General features: G+C 32.1%; 1 protein-coding gene across 1 annotated transcript in view; it reads left to right on the forward strand.

Annotated features, from left to right (window-relative positions):
* LOC129962705 (vascular endothelial growth factor receptor 1-like) overlaps window positions 1-16,559 on the forward strand; it is a 109,224-nt gene that overhangs the window by 42,440 nt on the left and 50,225 nt on the right. Inside the window, exon 2 of the mRNA XM_056076638.1 lies at window positions 13,540-13,673. Within this exon, the coding sequence (XP_055932613.1) occupies window positions 13,540-13,673 (134 nt within the window). The remainder of the gene's footprint in view (window positions 1-13,539; window positions 13,674-16,559) is intronic.

A 16,559-nucleotide genomic window follows, 5' to 3' on the forward strand; every position in this document is an offset into this window, starting at 1 on the left:
TGGGATTGTCTTTCGGGTTGCTCAGATTTCTTTTTCCCTTTTTTCTTAATCTAAGCTGAGCTGAAAAACACGTTCCTTTCTTGCTTATATAATGGAATAGTAATACAATATCCATAATATAACTTTCACACTAAAAGTTTTTTTTCATGCATATAATCATGTCAGAATAATGTCAAAAATATATCTAAAGTCGCAGATATCTTGATGTGATTTTAATTTAAGTATCCGGGATAGCAGATTTTAGTTATTAAAACATAAACATGTATCCATGTCACCATTCTCACTGTTTTCATATCCTTTCGCTTTTGTGGAGAGAAGGGGCGTTTCAGGTGTCATCTAACCATATTATACATAACCGTATATACCACCGCCTGGAAAAATTATATTTTTTCTACCATTCATTCTGAACATTACTAATGAGATCATATTTGAACATATTTATTTGTGGAATTACTTTCATTCGTTTCCTAGCAAAAAATGGCACTCATCCAAATGAAGACGACAAATAAGCTCTGATTCCACACACATACACATATGGGGGGAAAATAACACTGTTTTTCTTTGGATAATGTTTTTCCTACACGCTAAATTCCCAGAACATTTTTCGGGACGTTTTATGTCGATAACAAATGCTTTTGTTTTATATTTTGTGCTCCGGATTTGTTTATCCAGGATGGCAGCATCTAGTGTTGTTTGGATCATGTGTGTTCATCTGTCCAGCCAAGCACTCAAACTGACAGTCGGCGTATTTGACTGCTAATTGGAAGACGGAGATCCATTTATAGGCAGCTCAAATACAGCTGCCTCTATTGGACAATCGTTTCTGATGTGCTGCGTGTTACGAGTACGGCGACAAATCAGATTGTGTAAACTCCAGGATTATCCTGCAAGTTCACATAGTTTCTCTGTGCTGAAAAATATTTTGTGATGCAATGAATGAACCGTAGTTTATGGAACTACCGCACAGATTGTGGATGAAATCTGTAGCAAGATGCGCCATTTGTTGGGATAAGTAGATGGTTGAAAATAGGGTGTATTATTTTGCAAAGCACGGCTGAATTTCTTTCGGGAAGCTAATTTTTTTTAACTGTGAATAGAAGATTTATGTGAACAGAGTTGAATATTTAGAATTCAGTATATTTATGAATAGAAAATAGACTGCCACGTACGATTTCTTTACTGAAAATTTCATTTTTGTGCAGGAAATTTGCAGCTGAAAATTCAACCAACTGCAATCTGTAGAACAAATGATCATTTCTGAAGTAATAATCCATTTTTAGAAATGACATTGTTAGAATTTTTTTTTATTCTGTATGTTGCGAAATTGGCTATATATCGAATAGTTGGTGTCCAATTTCATAATAGCATCTCATTCAATTCCAGAAGCCAATTTTTACTTCAAAGACAGACTCGAAATTTATAATGAATGATCATTTTTCTTAAATATGCAACCAAGGAATATAAGATTAAACTGAAGACTATTGGCAGATATCTAGTTCGAAAATCAATAGATATCTCTCTTGTGCATCTGTCAGAAAATCTAATAAATATTGGGGATATTTAATCATCGCTTTTATGTTTTTGTTTGCCATATTTACCGTGATCTTGTTTTCAACCAAACCGGATTAAAATGCAAAACATCGTCTGTTCCGTTTTTTATGCATACATTCTACCGCGTTTAAATCTATACTTAAACATGTAGTCCTTTTTTTACTGGAAGATTGCTTCACTTTTTAAGTCTATTCTTGTTTCCATTTCATTAAAAAAAATCTCAGAAAAAAATCAAATTCCGACGAATGTCAGTATGTTTTCTTGAATAAATGAGTGAGCGCAATACCGATTTAAGATACAAAAGTGATGCGGGGTTCTGCAAAATATCTCCTGAAATATGATATCTACGGTGACATGAAAAAAGTACAAAAGAACCGCGTCTGCATTCGGTGATGAAAGCTTATAAGCAAAATGAAGGTGTAACTTTTGAAAACTAAGTTTACGCGCACTTGAAAGTAATGGCACAAAATGAACCGATTGCATAAACAGAAATTTCTGACAAAAGTTTTTAATCATCTTTGATGTTTCAACAGTTCTTTACTCTTTCGCATACAAAATACACCTATGATGAAAAAGGATTATATTCGTCAAAAAGTTTGAAACTTCAAAGGATCTCCAAATTTCATACCTCCATAATTCAATAAAACGCAGTTTTAGAATTTCACCTGTCCGTGTGCGACTAAGCGTTGAAACACAAAAACAGAAAAGTATAGATGGCGGAACTTTAACAGGCAGTCATCATGCCAAATGAATGGAATTTTACCAAGTATTGGATGCTCCTCTGCAACACACTCGGCGCGTGCATATAACCATAGCACAGAGAAAAGCAGCGACTAAATAAGTGAAATTTGGTTTGGTGTGTGATCTTAAAATGATTCATTCATAGTAAATTGTAGTTCGATTCATAATAAATTGTAATTATGCAAAAAAAAAAGTGCATTAAGCATTGTTTTGGAAGGTGAAGGGAAATACAAATAATTTAATTTTCATTATCATTAAGCATTATCATTTTCAATGCTTAGATATTTTAAATATCTAATAAAATTTCCATGTTTCGGACAAATCTGTTGCTTTTTTTATAACCTAACTCGGGTGTCCCATTTAGAAACTATGTATTTAAATCTAGAATTTTTATTAGATCTATAAAAAAAAGACTCTAAGCAGAAAAAAATCCATTTGAGTCACGATTGTGTCGACTACCTATCAAATGCATGGGGTCTGCAAAATTTATTTCGTACAGATATTTCCAAACTGCAGAAAGTGCACATTTTGCAAAAAGTTTTTTATTCATGTGATAAAATTACAAAAACATCTCGCAACGTCAGCGTGAAGATTCCTCAGGACACCGAAGAACCGCTGTTCTGTCTCGTCATTCAATATTACCAACCCGTAAGATAATCTGAATGCTCAACTATTAAGCAACTATTTTTACTGTTACAAAAGATGGTTCAAAACCGATATTTTCAGTCATGATCCTTTAAATTTCCGCTCTTCATGGCGGTTATACAAAAACGTGAAATGCGCGATAGTTTTCATCCGCCATAAAACGACATTCCTGGATGGCACTCGCATTCAATCATCACTTCATTTTGTTAACACAGTGTGTTATTACCATCCAGGAAACCAGCAGCAGCCGTAATGTTTGCGCTACGTTTTTTACTCCTATTTCGTCATGATGTCCTCCAAAACACATACTTCGATGGACAATGATGGCGCTCTGCACACCTGTTTCCACTTACTGAGGCTCTCCCTTACTATTCATTATACGCATCTCTGATCAAGGGGACTTTTTTTTTTTTTTGTCTTCACCGGTTTATTGTTCGCAGTTGGTTGCTTCCTGCACGGTTTTCTGATGCGATGATGGAAAAGGAAACTTAACGGAACGAATGAGCCAACTCTATTATTTATTAATGAATATGTGTTGTGTAGTCAATATTTTAATCTTTGCAGCAAAAGCAGCTGATTACCTATGTTTTTAAAATACAAAACTTAATTTCATTTTTTCCCGAGTAAAGAATTGTAAACGAATGAAATAATTTTGACATATTATTAATATCCATTTAAAATGGCATTTTTATTAGAAAGTTAAGAGCTCTTGTTCTTGCTTTAAAAAGTAGAGAAATGATTCGAAATAATTGCGCTGGAATGACACATTGTAATTATTTTATGATATTATCATATAATATATTAGGATGTTTTATAATATTTCTGATAGTTTTTTAAATATATAATAGTTTCTTAATATATTTTAATAGAAATTCATAATATGCCATAACTGCACATACGAAAAAAAAGTGTTAATTTAAAGTAAAATGTAGTAGGATTTAAAAATGACAATGCTGCATTATATTTTTAATGATTTGTTTAATTTTATCATTATAATCTTTCTTAGGAATATTGATGTCTCCTAAAAAATCTGTTGTAGCGAAATGTTAAAATCATAAATAAATGTTAATAAAGTTTTTTTTAATTATTATTACTACTTAAATTTCCTTCAGGAATAGCTGTCAAAGATACCATACTTAAAATGTCTATTATTCTTGAACCTTCTAACATAGTGAGACATGACTTCCTAATCATGCCATACCATTTGCTCCAATTATGTACTTATGATGTCGCATACAAATAGAGATTCTCTTCGTAGCAAAAATAGAATTAGTTGGAAGCACTTAAGAGAGTGAGCAAATCCTTTAACTCTGCTTCCATTTCACTTCCGTCTGATCATTTGATGCTTTTGGTCTTGGGGGATGTATTGTGGCAGTGATTTAAATAAGAATCCAGCGACACGCCAATTGATTTCTGCACTTATGATGTGCACAGGAACTTCTTTCGGCTTAAAAAATCTGAAATTATGATATTTCGATGCCTCGCAAGATACACTGCGTAAAACAACTATGCAATTCTCTACTTTTATCACAGTGAATATTTACTGGAAAATATTACCATCAGTCCTGTGATTAACATTAATGATTTAATCATTCTGGTTTGACATTTCTGTCTATCGGAACGATGCTTCCGGAATATTCTGGGCTTCACGGGAGAAGGACACTGTTTTTCCCACCATTGTCTTCGTGCCTCTTTCTCACGAGAGCTATTTCTTGACCCTGAACCCTCTTCCTCCCCCGTCGAAAGCGGGGCCGAGCACTCCGGAAACGGGAAAGGAAGTTTTTTCGATCTTTCTCCAAAACACGCGATGAAGCGGTGTCGGATAAGAAAACACGTGAGAACTGCTCACGTCGTTAAGGTTCAGCTTCGGAATGAAGACCGAGATTCGCTTCATTTAAGAAGGCACGAAATGAAATTTCGCATTTCTCCCCTTACATTCCTCCTTTCTAATAGTACAAAATAGGGTGCTACCGCTTACTCTGTCTCCTGCCTACCCCCGTTGACATTTTTGAATAATTTATAAGTTTGTTGCATTTTTCACGTTAATCAGAAAAATAAAGAAAATATTTTAATTAAATATCTAAAGTTCTCAACTGAGCAACACTAATTAGAATATCTGTTTGGATTTATGCAAAAGTGTATAAAATAAATTACTTCGACGAAAATCACAGATAACAAAATGACACAAATAAAAATATAATAAGGAAATGTTGTATATGTTGATAAAAAATATTATCGAAAAACATTAAATTCCTCTTCCTTATTATGAGCCTCAAGAGTATGCCATGACTGTTCTGATCTCTACCATTTTAATAAAACATAAATGGATCTTATCATCTATTTCAGGAAAGTTTCTGAAATCATACCCATCTTTCGTATATTCCAGGAGTAGCGTTCGCTATGTACTTGTACAACATCATCCATTTTAAACTGAACTGGCACCTCTCATAGGGAACATGTATATCATAGAAAGTAATGCTTCCTTCAACGATATCAAAAATGGTTCAATAAATTTCGTTAGTGGTTATATTTTTAATTATGGAATTCCAATAAGATCTTCTCGACTGGAAAAGACAGTAACATATGACCTATTGAGAAATGTACAGAAGTTCATCATAGATGTACTTCCTTTGTCTAAATTAATTATAAATTGAAACGTTTCTAACTCATTAAAAAGAGAGATTAGAAGGACCATCTATTTTTTGTTTTAACGGTTCTAGAACGTCTCTCCTAGAATCTTGCACCTTTTTCTACTAGATATTTCCATTGTATGTCATGGAAAGAAAACAAATTTTGCATAGACAGCTATCATACAGATTTCAAAAGCCTTTTAACTCGATGTCCCTATATTCGAAACTTTTAGCGCTATTATATTGTATAATCGCGCGAAGTTCCACGACAAGAAATAAAGTCGCTGAATATAAGCACAAATTCTTTAGCGTTCATGGAGGAAACCAGTTCTGATTATAAAACAAGAATGGTGGCATGCGCGAACAAGTGTTTATTATTGCTATGTTTTGTGTAAAACGGAATCATAATCAATTTCCTATCACGGAGAAGATCCTAAAAAAATCAAGTAGTAAAGATGCAATCTCTTCTTTCCCATGACGCATGCATAAGGCCTTTTACAAAGAAGCACTCATTCAAAGCATATTTGATGACAGTCCAAAACTTTTCACAACTACATTGACTTCACTCACGAAGCGGTTTATTGTGAGCTTCTAAAATCGCAAATTCACTGTATCTGTCTTATTTTGCCCGGAAATAAAGAAAAGAGAAAGCGTCCATCTCAAATCTATCCTTTATAAGTAAAACACCGTGCTCGTTTACAAAGGGGTTGAATGAGTCAATAATAAATGTTTCATTCTGGGACCTTTCATCAGAAATTCCTTCTTTCGCAAAATGCTTTATCCAATAATTTTTTTTTTGACTCTAACATCTCGTTAAAGCTTAATGATACACTTAATTACATTTAATTCCTTCTAATATTGTTAATAAATCAATAATATAACCGCTGTAATTTGATACACTTTTAACAGCTGTCAATCGAGTTGAACCTGATAATGTAGAAATTTCTACAACTTGAAAAGAAATTTGTAGAGCGATGACTATCTGCGGTCTTTTTTCTTTTTTTTTAAATTCATAAGTTCTCCTTGGGTACATCTTTCAGCTGACTCACTAATAAAAACCTCTCAGGTTGATAAGGCTAACTACTCCCTGTGACCAAAGACAACTTCTCACAAGGTTAACAACACTTTTTCCGACAGGTAACAAATCAATGGAATTCTTTACACTTCAGGGAAAACACGTTTAGGAGTAGTGAGAGATTGGGTTCAAATAGGGTATCTAAGATTCAAAGGGTTTCCAATCTCTGCTGAAGCAATGGCAGTTATTTGGCTATCACTTTAAAGGAACATTCGTTGTCACAGTTCAAGAAATAAACCAATAAAATATTTAGCCAAATGAATAGTTGATAAAACAGCCATCTGTTCTAAACGAGGGAGAGTCAGTGGAGCCATGCGACCCTTAGTAGCTATGGAATTGGTACAAATATATTGTAGATACTTGAAATAGCTTACAAGTGCGTGTGTTTTCGGCCCGACTTTACCAGACGCACGGGGAATGACATCAGATTTCTACAAAACTGTTAAAGCATTTTCTGGGAAGTGGAAAACTCTCAAGCACATTTGATTCCGATTTCCATTACATTCATTCATTATTTGTCTCTGACAGAAGGAATTCGTCCCAGTCCAGTCCTAAAGCATAGATTTCTTACGATAAAATCTTCATTCTCATTAGGAAAGGTTGCGTTGCACGTAATGGGCCATATGCACAAGTCACAGTATGTAAAATTATTATCTTTGTGCCTTTGAAAAGATTGTCTAAATTTTTTTTTTATCTAAAAAGGTGCAATTTAACTTTATTTCTTCCGTCTATGGAATCCAAATCATCCCCCAAAAACTTAGACTCATTTAACAACCCCACATAAAGCCCTTATCAATCCTCAAGGAATTAGTTCCGCGGAATTGAATTTCAGTTTTCGACCCCCCCCCCTCTCCACATCTTTGAAATACTTAACGCGTTCGCTTATTGCGGGGTACTTAACATTTCATAACTTTCCAGGTTTACATTTATATATATATACAGGGTGGTCAAAAAAATCTTCCCCTATATATGAAACCCTAGCGGCCTATCCGCTCAATCAATCGAACCAAAATTTCAGACATGATTGTTTGAAGGTATGCGCCGGAGATTGTGATGATTCTAAACAACGCAGAGCTCACGGTTACGGTTACAGTGAGAGAATTTCGAAATTTTCGAATGGCAACACCCACTTTTTCCTTGCGCAAATTGATCAGCGTATTGAAAAACCACAAATCGCGTTGGAACGATTTGCATGTGAAGAAAATTAGCGGCCTAAATCATTTACAAAGAAAAGCATTATAAAGGACTAATGACAACACAGAGAGGAGGCGCTTTGACGCACTTTGCATAATTCACAGGGTTAAACAGTAGCAACGAAATGTCATTAGTGGCATTGTATGGATGCAAGATGGAGCTCCTCCACACGTCACCCAATGTGTTCAATCAGTGCTGCAACAACACTTTGGTGATAGAGTCATCTCTCATAACTTTGCGGTTTCGTGGCCATCGCGATCCCCCGATCACACTTCTATGGATTTCTGCTTCTGGGGTTATCTGAAATCTAAGGTGTACACGCCTGGTCCACGAGATGTGTCAGAATTGCAAGATGTCATAACACGTGTGAAGTTATGCAGATTCCTTCTTCCATGTTACGTTCGACATTGTTGTCCACAATCTTCCGAATGCAATGCGTTGTCTCCTGCGAAGGCGAACACGTTGAAAACCTGTAATTATAACTTTCCACTCCAATAAAAGTTTTTTTTTCTTTCCTCTCTGTATTGTCATTAGTCCTTTATAATGCTCTTCTTTGCAAATGCTTTACGCCGGCAATTTTCATCACACGTTAATTGTTCCAACGTCATTTGTGGTTTTTCAATACGCTGATCAATTTGCGCAAGGAAAAAGTGGGTGTTGCCATTCGAAAATTTCGAAATTCTCTCACTGTAACCGTAACCGTGAGCTCTGCTTTGTTTAGAATCATCAGAATCCCCAGCACATACCTTCAAACAACCATGTCTGAAATTTTGGTTCGATTGGTTGAGTGGATAGGCCGCTAGGGTTTCATATATAGGGGAAGTTTTTTTTTTTTACCACCCTGTATATACATTTATATATATATTTAATCTGAAATTTTTTATATCACCAAAATAGCTGGGCTAAGTCAGAATGGAAGACGTTTAAACCTTAAAGTTTTTTCACTTGATCATTGTCTTGAAATCGAAGGAATTTTAAGCAATCCCGATCTTTTACTTCATTAAAACCGCCTTATTTATGTCCTCACTGGAAGCAATTTCAAGCTTAGATAATTTTAAAACTATGTCCAAACCAAGCGGCTTTAAATCAATCCAACGTCAAGTATATTATTTAGAACGTTTAAGCCTTTAATTCTAAGCATCATAAATAATGCTAAAACTCGTAGTTTCATTAAGGTTATTACTTCTCTATGTGACATAAAATACGACGTTTCTGTTATTCCCTCTAAATTCTGTTAGTATACCCACTTTTATTTGCTCTTCGATTACGTTTTTATATTACTGAAAAATCTCCGGATTCCTATTTTATCAGTTTTTGAAATTTTGAAATCGTTTCAATTCCACTTCAAAGTTATTTTCTAATATATCGACTTGACTTCAGATTTCCATAATGAGCCAACGGAATATTTATGATCTTCTAAAAATATTTCTTTTTCCTCATTGAATATCGGTGAATTATCTGTAAAGCCCATTAAATCTAAACTCCATAAATACCTCAAAAAATCATGCACGCAACGAAGAAATAATTAAAGATATTTAATAAGCAAAGTCCGCCTCCACACATTGAAGACCCACCGGAATATATCTGAAGATAAAAAGAAACCGCTTCATGTTCCTTTTCCATCTGGATATCGCCCCCCCCCCTCTCCCCGCCCTTTATGATCTGTCAAAAAATAATCAACACCTGTTAGAATTACTGTTTGAGCTAATTCGATTAGATTTTTTATGCATGTTGATATATGACGCGATTTCAGTCAGACTGTATTCTTAACAATTACTTTTGAACCTACAATTTCTACTGACATGAAAGTTTTGGAACCAGACTTCATAATGTAATTTATGCAATTTCTCGTCAACTGTTTTATCGCAAGTTAATGGATTAAAATTCTTATTGCAAAAGAGACATGTAAAATTACCAACGGCCTATTTTTTACTTCCAGATTTTGCATGTTCAAAACATGGAAGTGGGGTTCTTTTTTAAAATTTTCCAAATTTGTTGATGTTTAGTTCAACATTGAATTAGTCAGTTCACGGTATTCAAATTTATTTTTTGTAATTAAAACCAATAAATAGGATGCACACATTTCTTTGTTAGCTTTTTTCCTTCAATCATATTCCAAAACGAACTCTTCTGGAAAAATGTATAATGGGGAAAGTGTTCTCTTGGGAAAGTGCATAATCTTTAGAACCCCATTCCAACTCCTTTTAGAGAGTACTAGTAAATTAATCAAAAATTTAATAAAAAGTTTTTATACACATTTAATCCTTCTGTGGAAGTGCTATGGAACTGGTGTGTGAATTTTCGCTCGAATCTTTCAAGGGGTGTGGAATTATATAGGGTTTAAACAAATAAACGAATTTTTCTTTTTTACGTATATTGATCGTGCATTGTCATTAACAAAGTGTAATTAAACTTTCTGAGATAGTAAATGTTTTTGAAAAAATAGTAAAATGTAAATTTTATGCATTTTAAATTTTATTTTATTTTCGTAATAAAACTTTGACGTTACTTGAAGAATAAAAATCATATTAAAAACATAATGGTTGTAAGAATTTAAAAATTTCTTTTCTTTTTTGGAACGGAAAATACTGTTTAATATGTTAATTAATAATTTAATTCAGTTTTGATATATTATATTTTTACAAAAATATAGTATTATGCTTTTAATGATAAAATATATTTTTTGGAAATTTATTTATGGGAAAATAATATAGCAACTTTTTTTTGTCTTTTTCTCATAAAATGCTACAGGATCTTAAAATGCGTTCATGCGTAAACTTTTAAGCGCGGTGTCTATTTTTATTAAATTTTTGTTATGGGTAATTTAATAAAAATCTTTACTGACATGCTGTATTCTGAGTGTTGCGTCTTTTTTATAGCATTTATATCATTTTTTATAGCATATATATATATATATATATATATATATATATATATATACACGAAAATAACCTTTTTTTTTAGATTTTAGTTTGGTAATAGTGCGGAAAAGTTGCCTTTTAGGTTCAAAAACAATATTTAAAAATTTGGTTGCAATATTATATCATCTTAAAGTGTCACAAAAAGCTTGAAATTTGTAAAAAAAATTGAAAAAAAAAATGGGAATTTTTAAAAAGGGCAATAAAAAAATTTTCTTATATTTTAGTTTGGCAATAATGGTGAAAAGTTAACTTTTAGGTTCAAAAAGAATTTTTAAAAATTCTGGTTATAACAACAATATTTCGAGGTGCAGAAAAAGAGTTTAAAGTTTGTAAAAAAAAATTAAAAATTATAAACTTTTATAAAATATTTTTAAGAATATCTTCGTTCATATAATGTTACAAAAAATGATTTTAAAGGCATATCTAAGCATTACAATTGGAAAAAATTATTTATTACAAAGTATAATAATAATTAAAAAAAAATTTATGCCAAATTTTGCGTTTCTTACTTCTGTATCCTTAATGATTACAAATGTTACAGCCGCAAAATGTTTGTTTCTACTTCATTGCCACATTAAATTATCTTTTTAAATTAAATTTTGGCATATTCACCCGTGAGTCAATTTTTGCTCTTATGCATCCTTCTCTTGTGATTGAACCACAGACCAGTCTCACAGCTCTTTCCACTGCTTGCATGCGACAAGGAAGCAGGGAAAAATCGATAACCGAGTACCCCTATACTATTTGGTTCAATTTCAGATGTATAAAGTTTTAACTTAATGTTAAATCGCACAGGCACTTGGTAGTTTTATCGCTTCATGCCTATTTGATGGATCTCATTGGTTTACCTCTTTTTAGAAAGAACAATGTTGTTCTTCAGCGTTGTCATTGTCGGCAGTAATCGTTTCTGATGCACTATTATTATTTGCCCGTTCTTGAAAAAAACTTAACTTTTTTCTGTAGATCTTTACTCTTTCTTCCTCAAAGAGCTTGTGGTAGCAATATCAATACCCCCTATGACCATTTTCCTGTTAGAGCATTGATCGTTTAGAATCTTTTATTCCATAACTGGCGCTTTTTTTTTAATATATAAGTCACCAATATCAAATAAACGTCTAGCTTCTTCTCTAAATTCTGTGAGGTTGGAATCAAACTTATCTGATCTTTTTCTGCTTTTAGACTTTAATAAATTCCAGTATTCAGCGTGATAAGCTTTTATTATTTGTGAAATTCCTTTACTAGAAGCAACGGAAATAGAAGCTCATGACCATATTATAGAAACTAAAATGTCACATATTTCGCTTACAGAAGGATCCTTCTCTGAAGCAATTTTGAGGTTATGTCTAATATAATATAGATTCGTCAGCAGTGTGCTCAACTTCAAGCAAATCACTACATTTCCGAAAAATAGAACACTCCGATATTTGTCTTGCCCTCACGAATTTAGACTGAGCCATTTTTACTCACAGCAAAGCACGCAAGGACAAACAAACAAATTCGTTACGTTAATCAGTTGCACAATAGACGTAGGGGAGACGCCAACTCGGCAAAGATACTGACTTGAAACCAGCTCTGTCCTTGTCACCGGACGCAAACAAATATCCACCTTACTTCAATAACAACCACTTCATTGATGACTCAGTGCTATTCCAGTGCAATAGCAAAACTGTTTTTTATATACTTTTATTCATATGACAATGCTTAATGATACTTTTTACTGTATAATCCAGGCATGCAAAAATCCTTAAAAAGTTGCAAAAAATGTGTTTTTATTAAACTTTAACGTCCTTGCGGCACCTCAAGATATGCTCTAATATTTTTTATAATTTTTATTTATCTTATCTATACTAAAAGGCAACTCAACAACTTATAACAAATTAAAAATCAAAAGTTGATTACTTCGTAAAAACACTTCAAAAGAACAAAATTTCAGTTTTATGGAACTTTAACGTCCTTGCAGCACCTCAAGACCTACTCCAATGTTTTCCATATTTATAATTTATTTTATCTACGCCAAAAGGCGATTTTTTCCGCGCTATTACAAATTAAAAATCAAAAATTGATTTTTTCGTTCCATCCTAGTATATATGGGAATTAAAGAAAGTATTAAGGAAAATAGGCCTACGTTTAATAATTATTCATTGTTTTGTGTGCATTCAATAGGAAATAATGCATTTACTTCGAGTACTGTTCTTGACTAAGGAAATTCAATTGCATAAAAGCAATAGTTTCCAACATCTTCATACTCGCGTTTACCATAGAGTATTAATAGTTCCCTCACTTTCTTGTTTTCCTCTTGAAAACAGTATATGTTTTTAAAAAAATAAATACGAAATAGTTTAATAGAATAATTTACTAAATGCATTTTTTTTAAATATCAACGCGAGGATCTCAATTATTTTTAAAATTATTTTTCGAAAATTTTCCTGAAATAACGGCTTTCAAAATTTCTACACTTTACTGATGCGGACGCGCAACTGTGAAAAGAGACCCTGATTGGAAATATTTGGTGTTGGAATAAGAAACAATATTTTAAAACGTTCATATTTATTTTAAGAATATGAATATAAAAATACTTTCATAACATACAACAAAAATCACCATTTCACTGAATCACGTTTTAAATAAATTAAATATTTTCAGAATAACGAGGTCCAGCCAATTATTTTTATGTTTAATTTGAATAACACATGTCATGCAATAATCGGGTCTCTTATGATTACGAATTTTCTGTAATTCTTTGAAAATTTTAAACGGAATCTAATCTTTCTGTTTCCCTCAGGTCTCGCACAGGTGCATCAGTTTCACCCTCCTTCTTTGGACATCGACAACGCTTACGTGAATGTTCATAGCAACGCCACTTTGCAGATTGTGTGCATCGGAAAGTATCCTCTCGCATGGAAAACGCCGGGGACGGTAAGGCTACAGGTTTATATATATATAGATAGATATATATAAAATTGAAAACCATTTATTTGTGTGAACCATGCACAATCAATTCAACGTCACAATAAAATTTGACACAACATAACTGCAAAATTAAAAATTTCCCACTGTCCTCCGAAGACAGTGAAATCGAGAGAGGAGAATTAAAAGTTTGCGTTTTTTAGAGTTGGAAGTTTAAGTTATATAATATGTTTTCACAAATAACTTCTAAACAATTCCCTGTACAAAATATATTTTTACATCATTTAAAAATTTTAAAAAATTAAAATTTTTAGAGGCATCACTTTCACTACAGGCCAGTTTTTCTTGATTTCTGATCCATTTTTCAAAGCTAATTTAGACATAATTTTTATTCATTCCGCTTTCTGTCGAAGTATATAAACCAATATTCACACATTAATCTCTTATATCCGTGTGCTAATGCCAATAATGATACATTGCTTTCTACAGATATCTTTATTTTTACATTTAATACGTAGAATAAAATTTAAAATAATGGGCATGTTGTTATTAGCCCTTACACACTTTTTTTTTAAATTGTTGCATTTTTTTAACAGTTTGGCCTTTGTCTCTTATTTTTAATATTTTAACTCACCCAACTGACATATAATATGTCCTTTTTTTTGCTATTTTTTTTAATTTAAAATCTTTAAATAAACTTTTATTTCACTTGTTAAATTTGTCGGCTTTACATGTTTTATTGCGTCATCAATAAAGTCGTACTTTCAAAATGCATCCGTTTTTTCCCCCCATAGTTTCCCTTTTATCAGGCTCAAAATTTAAATTTTAGATTTTGAATATCTGATTAAACATTATAAAAAGCTTGATGGCTAAGGCTTTTGAAATATTACGGATATAAAGCAATGGATAAAACCTACATTATGTGAAAAATGTTTCCAAAAAGGCATTACCAAAAATATTTTCTAAATATATGCTTATTTATACGTTGGCATTCTTCAACTTCCACGTTGTATTTTACTTTATGAAAATTACATACTTTCCATTATCTGAATTTTTAATTGCTCGGATTCTCTTTATATTAAGATGTTTGCATCAATATTAAAACATAGACACACTTTCTGATATCAGCGAATTTTTAGATTTCTTTTTTAATATTGTTAAGCTTCTAAAAATCCAATATGAATACCGAAACACAATGTTTCATCAATATTTAAATTATATCGCCTCAGACGACGAGCTGGTTCACCAGAAATATAGGCTTAATTGTTTGGCATGAAAATCGTGTTCTTTTAATTGTTTTAGTTAAGGCTCAGTTTATTTTGTATATGAAACTTTCTAATGAGACAACCCCATAACACCATTATGCTGCTAAAAACGTAAATATTTTGTTCATCTAATTTCTAATTTTCCCAGTATTGTAACCTCATTTTTTTTTCTGGTAATCTACATGAATATTAAACAAATTCCATCTTCTTTAGCTTTCAACAGGAGAAGAAGATCATGCAATTAATAATTTTATGAAATAATGGAAATGTGCGAAAAAAGGTTGGAAATCAGGATTTTTTTTTTATTTAAATTGCCAAAGTCAGAAACATTCGCACTACTATTATATTGGTATCATTAAAAAGGCAATTTTTTAAAATTTTGAAACAGTGCAAAATTTATTTTAGTGCAAAACGCAAAAATTCAGCTTAATTTTTAATGAATTGAAATTTAAAAAAAAATCTCAAAACGCTGCAGTTGTGGAAATAAACAGTAAGTAAGTATTAAAAAGCGGAAATAGAATGAAAATTTTCAAAACAATGCATTCATTGCTTAGCAGGGGTGAAATTATTGCGGATCGCGAGTAGGATTACAGCATTTCCTGCATGCTGTCTCGGAACAAATGCTATAGCAGTTTTGGAAATTTCACTTTCTGTTTCCGCTTTTTAATCCTGATTTACTGTTTATGTAAAATAAAAGCAAAATACACATATTTCTAAGCTGTGCAGTTTTTATAATCATGAATGGAAAATTTAAACTTCATCCTCCAAATTATCACAATTCAAAATGCATCCGGATTTTTTTTAAAGCATTTTTACTTTTAAAGTTTGGCATATGAATGTAAAGATTTGAATTTCTATTTTAGAATTTGGCTATATATAATAGGCCATGGGAGAAATATGGAATTGACAGTTTTTAAGAGATTTAATTTTAACTTAAAAGATTAGCAATGTCTGGGAAAAGTAGTGTCCGAAAGCGTTTGAATCTCAAGTACTTAATATCTACTCACTCAGATATTTAATACATACTTTTTTTAATATACCTTTTGTCTGAGATCACTCTTAGAAAAAACGGTCTTCCCCTGATGCCAAGAAAGTAAAATGAGCAGAAGTTAAAAATTCCTATGGTCAAAGTGAAATGGCACTTTCTAAAACATTTTATTTTTTGGAAAAATTTTTTGAAGGGCTTAACTCATTTCAAGTTCCTTGTTCTAGTTCAAATTTATTCGATGGACTGAATATTTCAAACAGTTCAAGAGAATATTGTCAATATTAAGAGAACAGTACAATGTCATTCTTTTTGGTTATAATGTAAATGTTGTCATAAATTTCAAATTTATTCAATTGAGCCGGAATATTAACTTAAGCTTATTGTTAAGCTTAAGTTAAGCATTAAGCTTATTGTTATTATAATCTGTCTTTCATTTTTTAGCCATTGCCTTTGGTTTAAAAGAAAAGAGTATCGGCTCGAGTTTCTTGGTTTTTGCTATTTTGATGAGTTTAGTAGTACATAATAAGGAGCGAGATTTTCTGCTAATATATGTAACATAATTTCACTGGTAATACATTCTAAATATGGCCTATATATTTTCTACTCCATGACAAATTTTGAGAGGGAATCAGCCTTTTCATT

Source organism: Argiope bruennichi, chromosome 3 (genome assembly GCF_947563725.1).
Source record: "Argiope bruennichi chromosome 3, qqArgBrue1.1, whole genome shotgun sequence".
Lineage (NCBI taxonomy): Eukaryota > Metazoa > Arthropoda > Arachnida > Araneae > Araneidae > Argiope > Argiope bruennichi.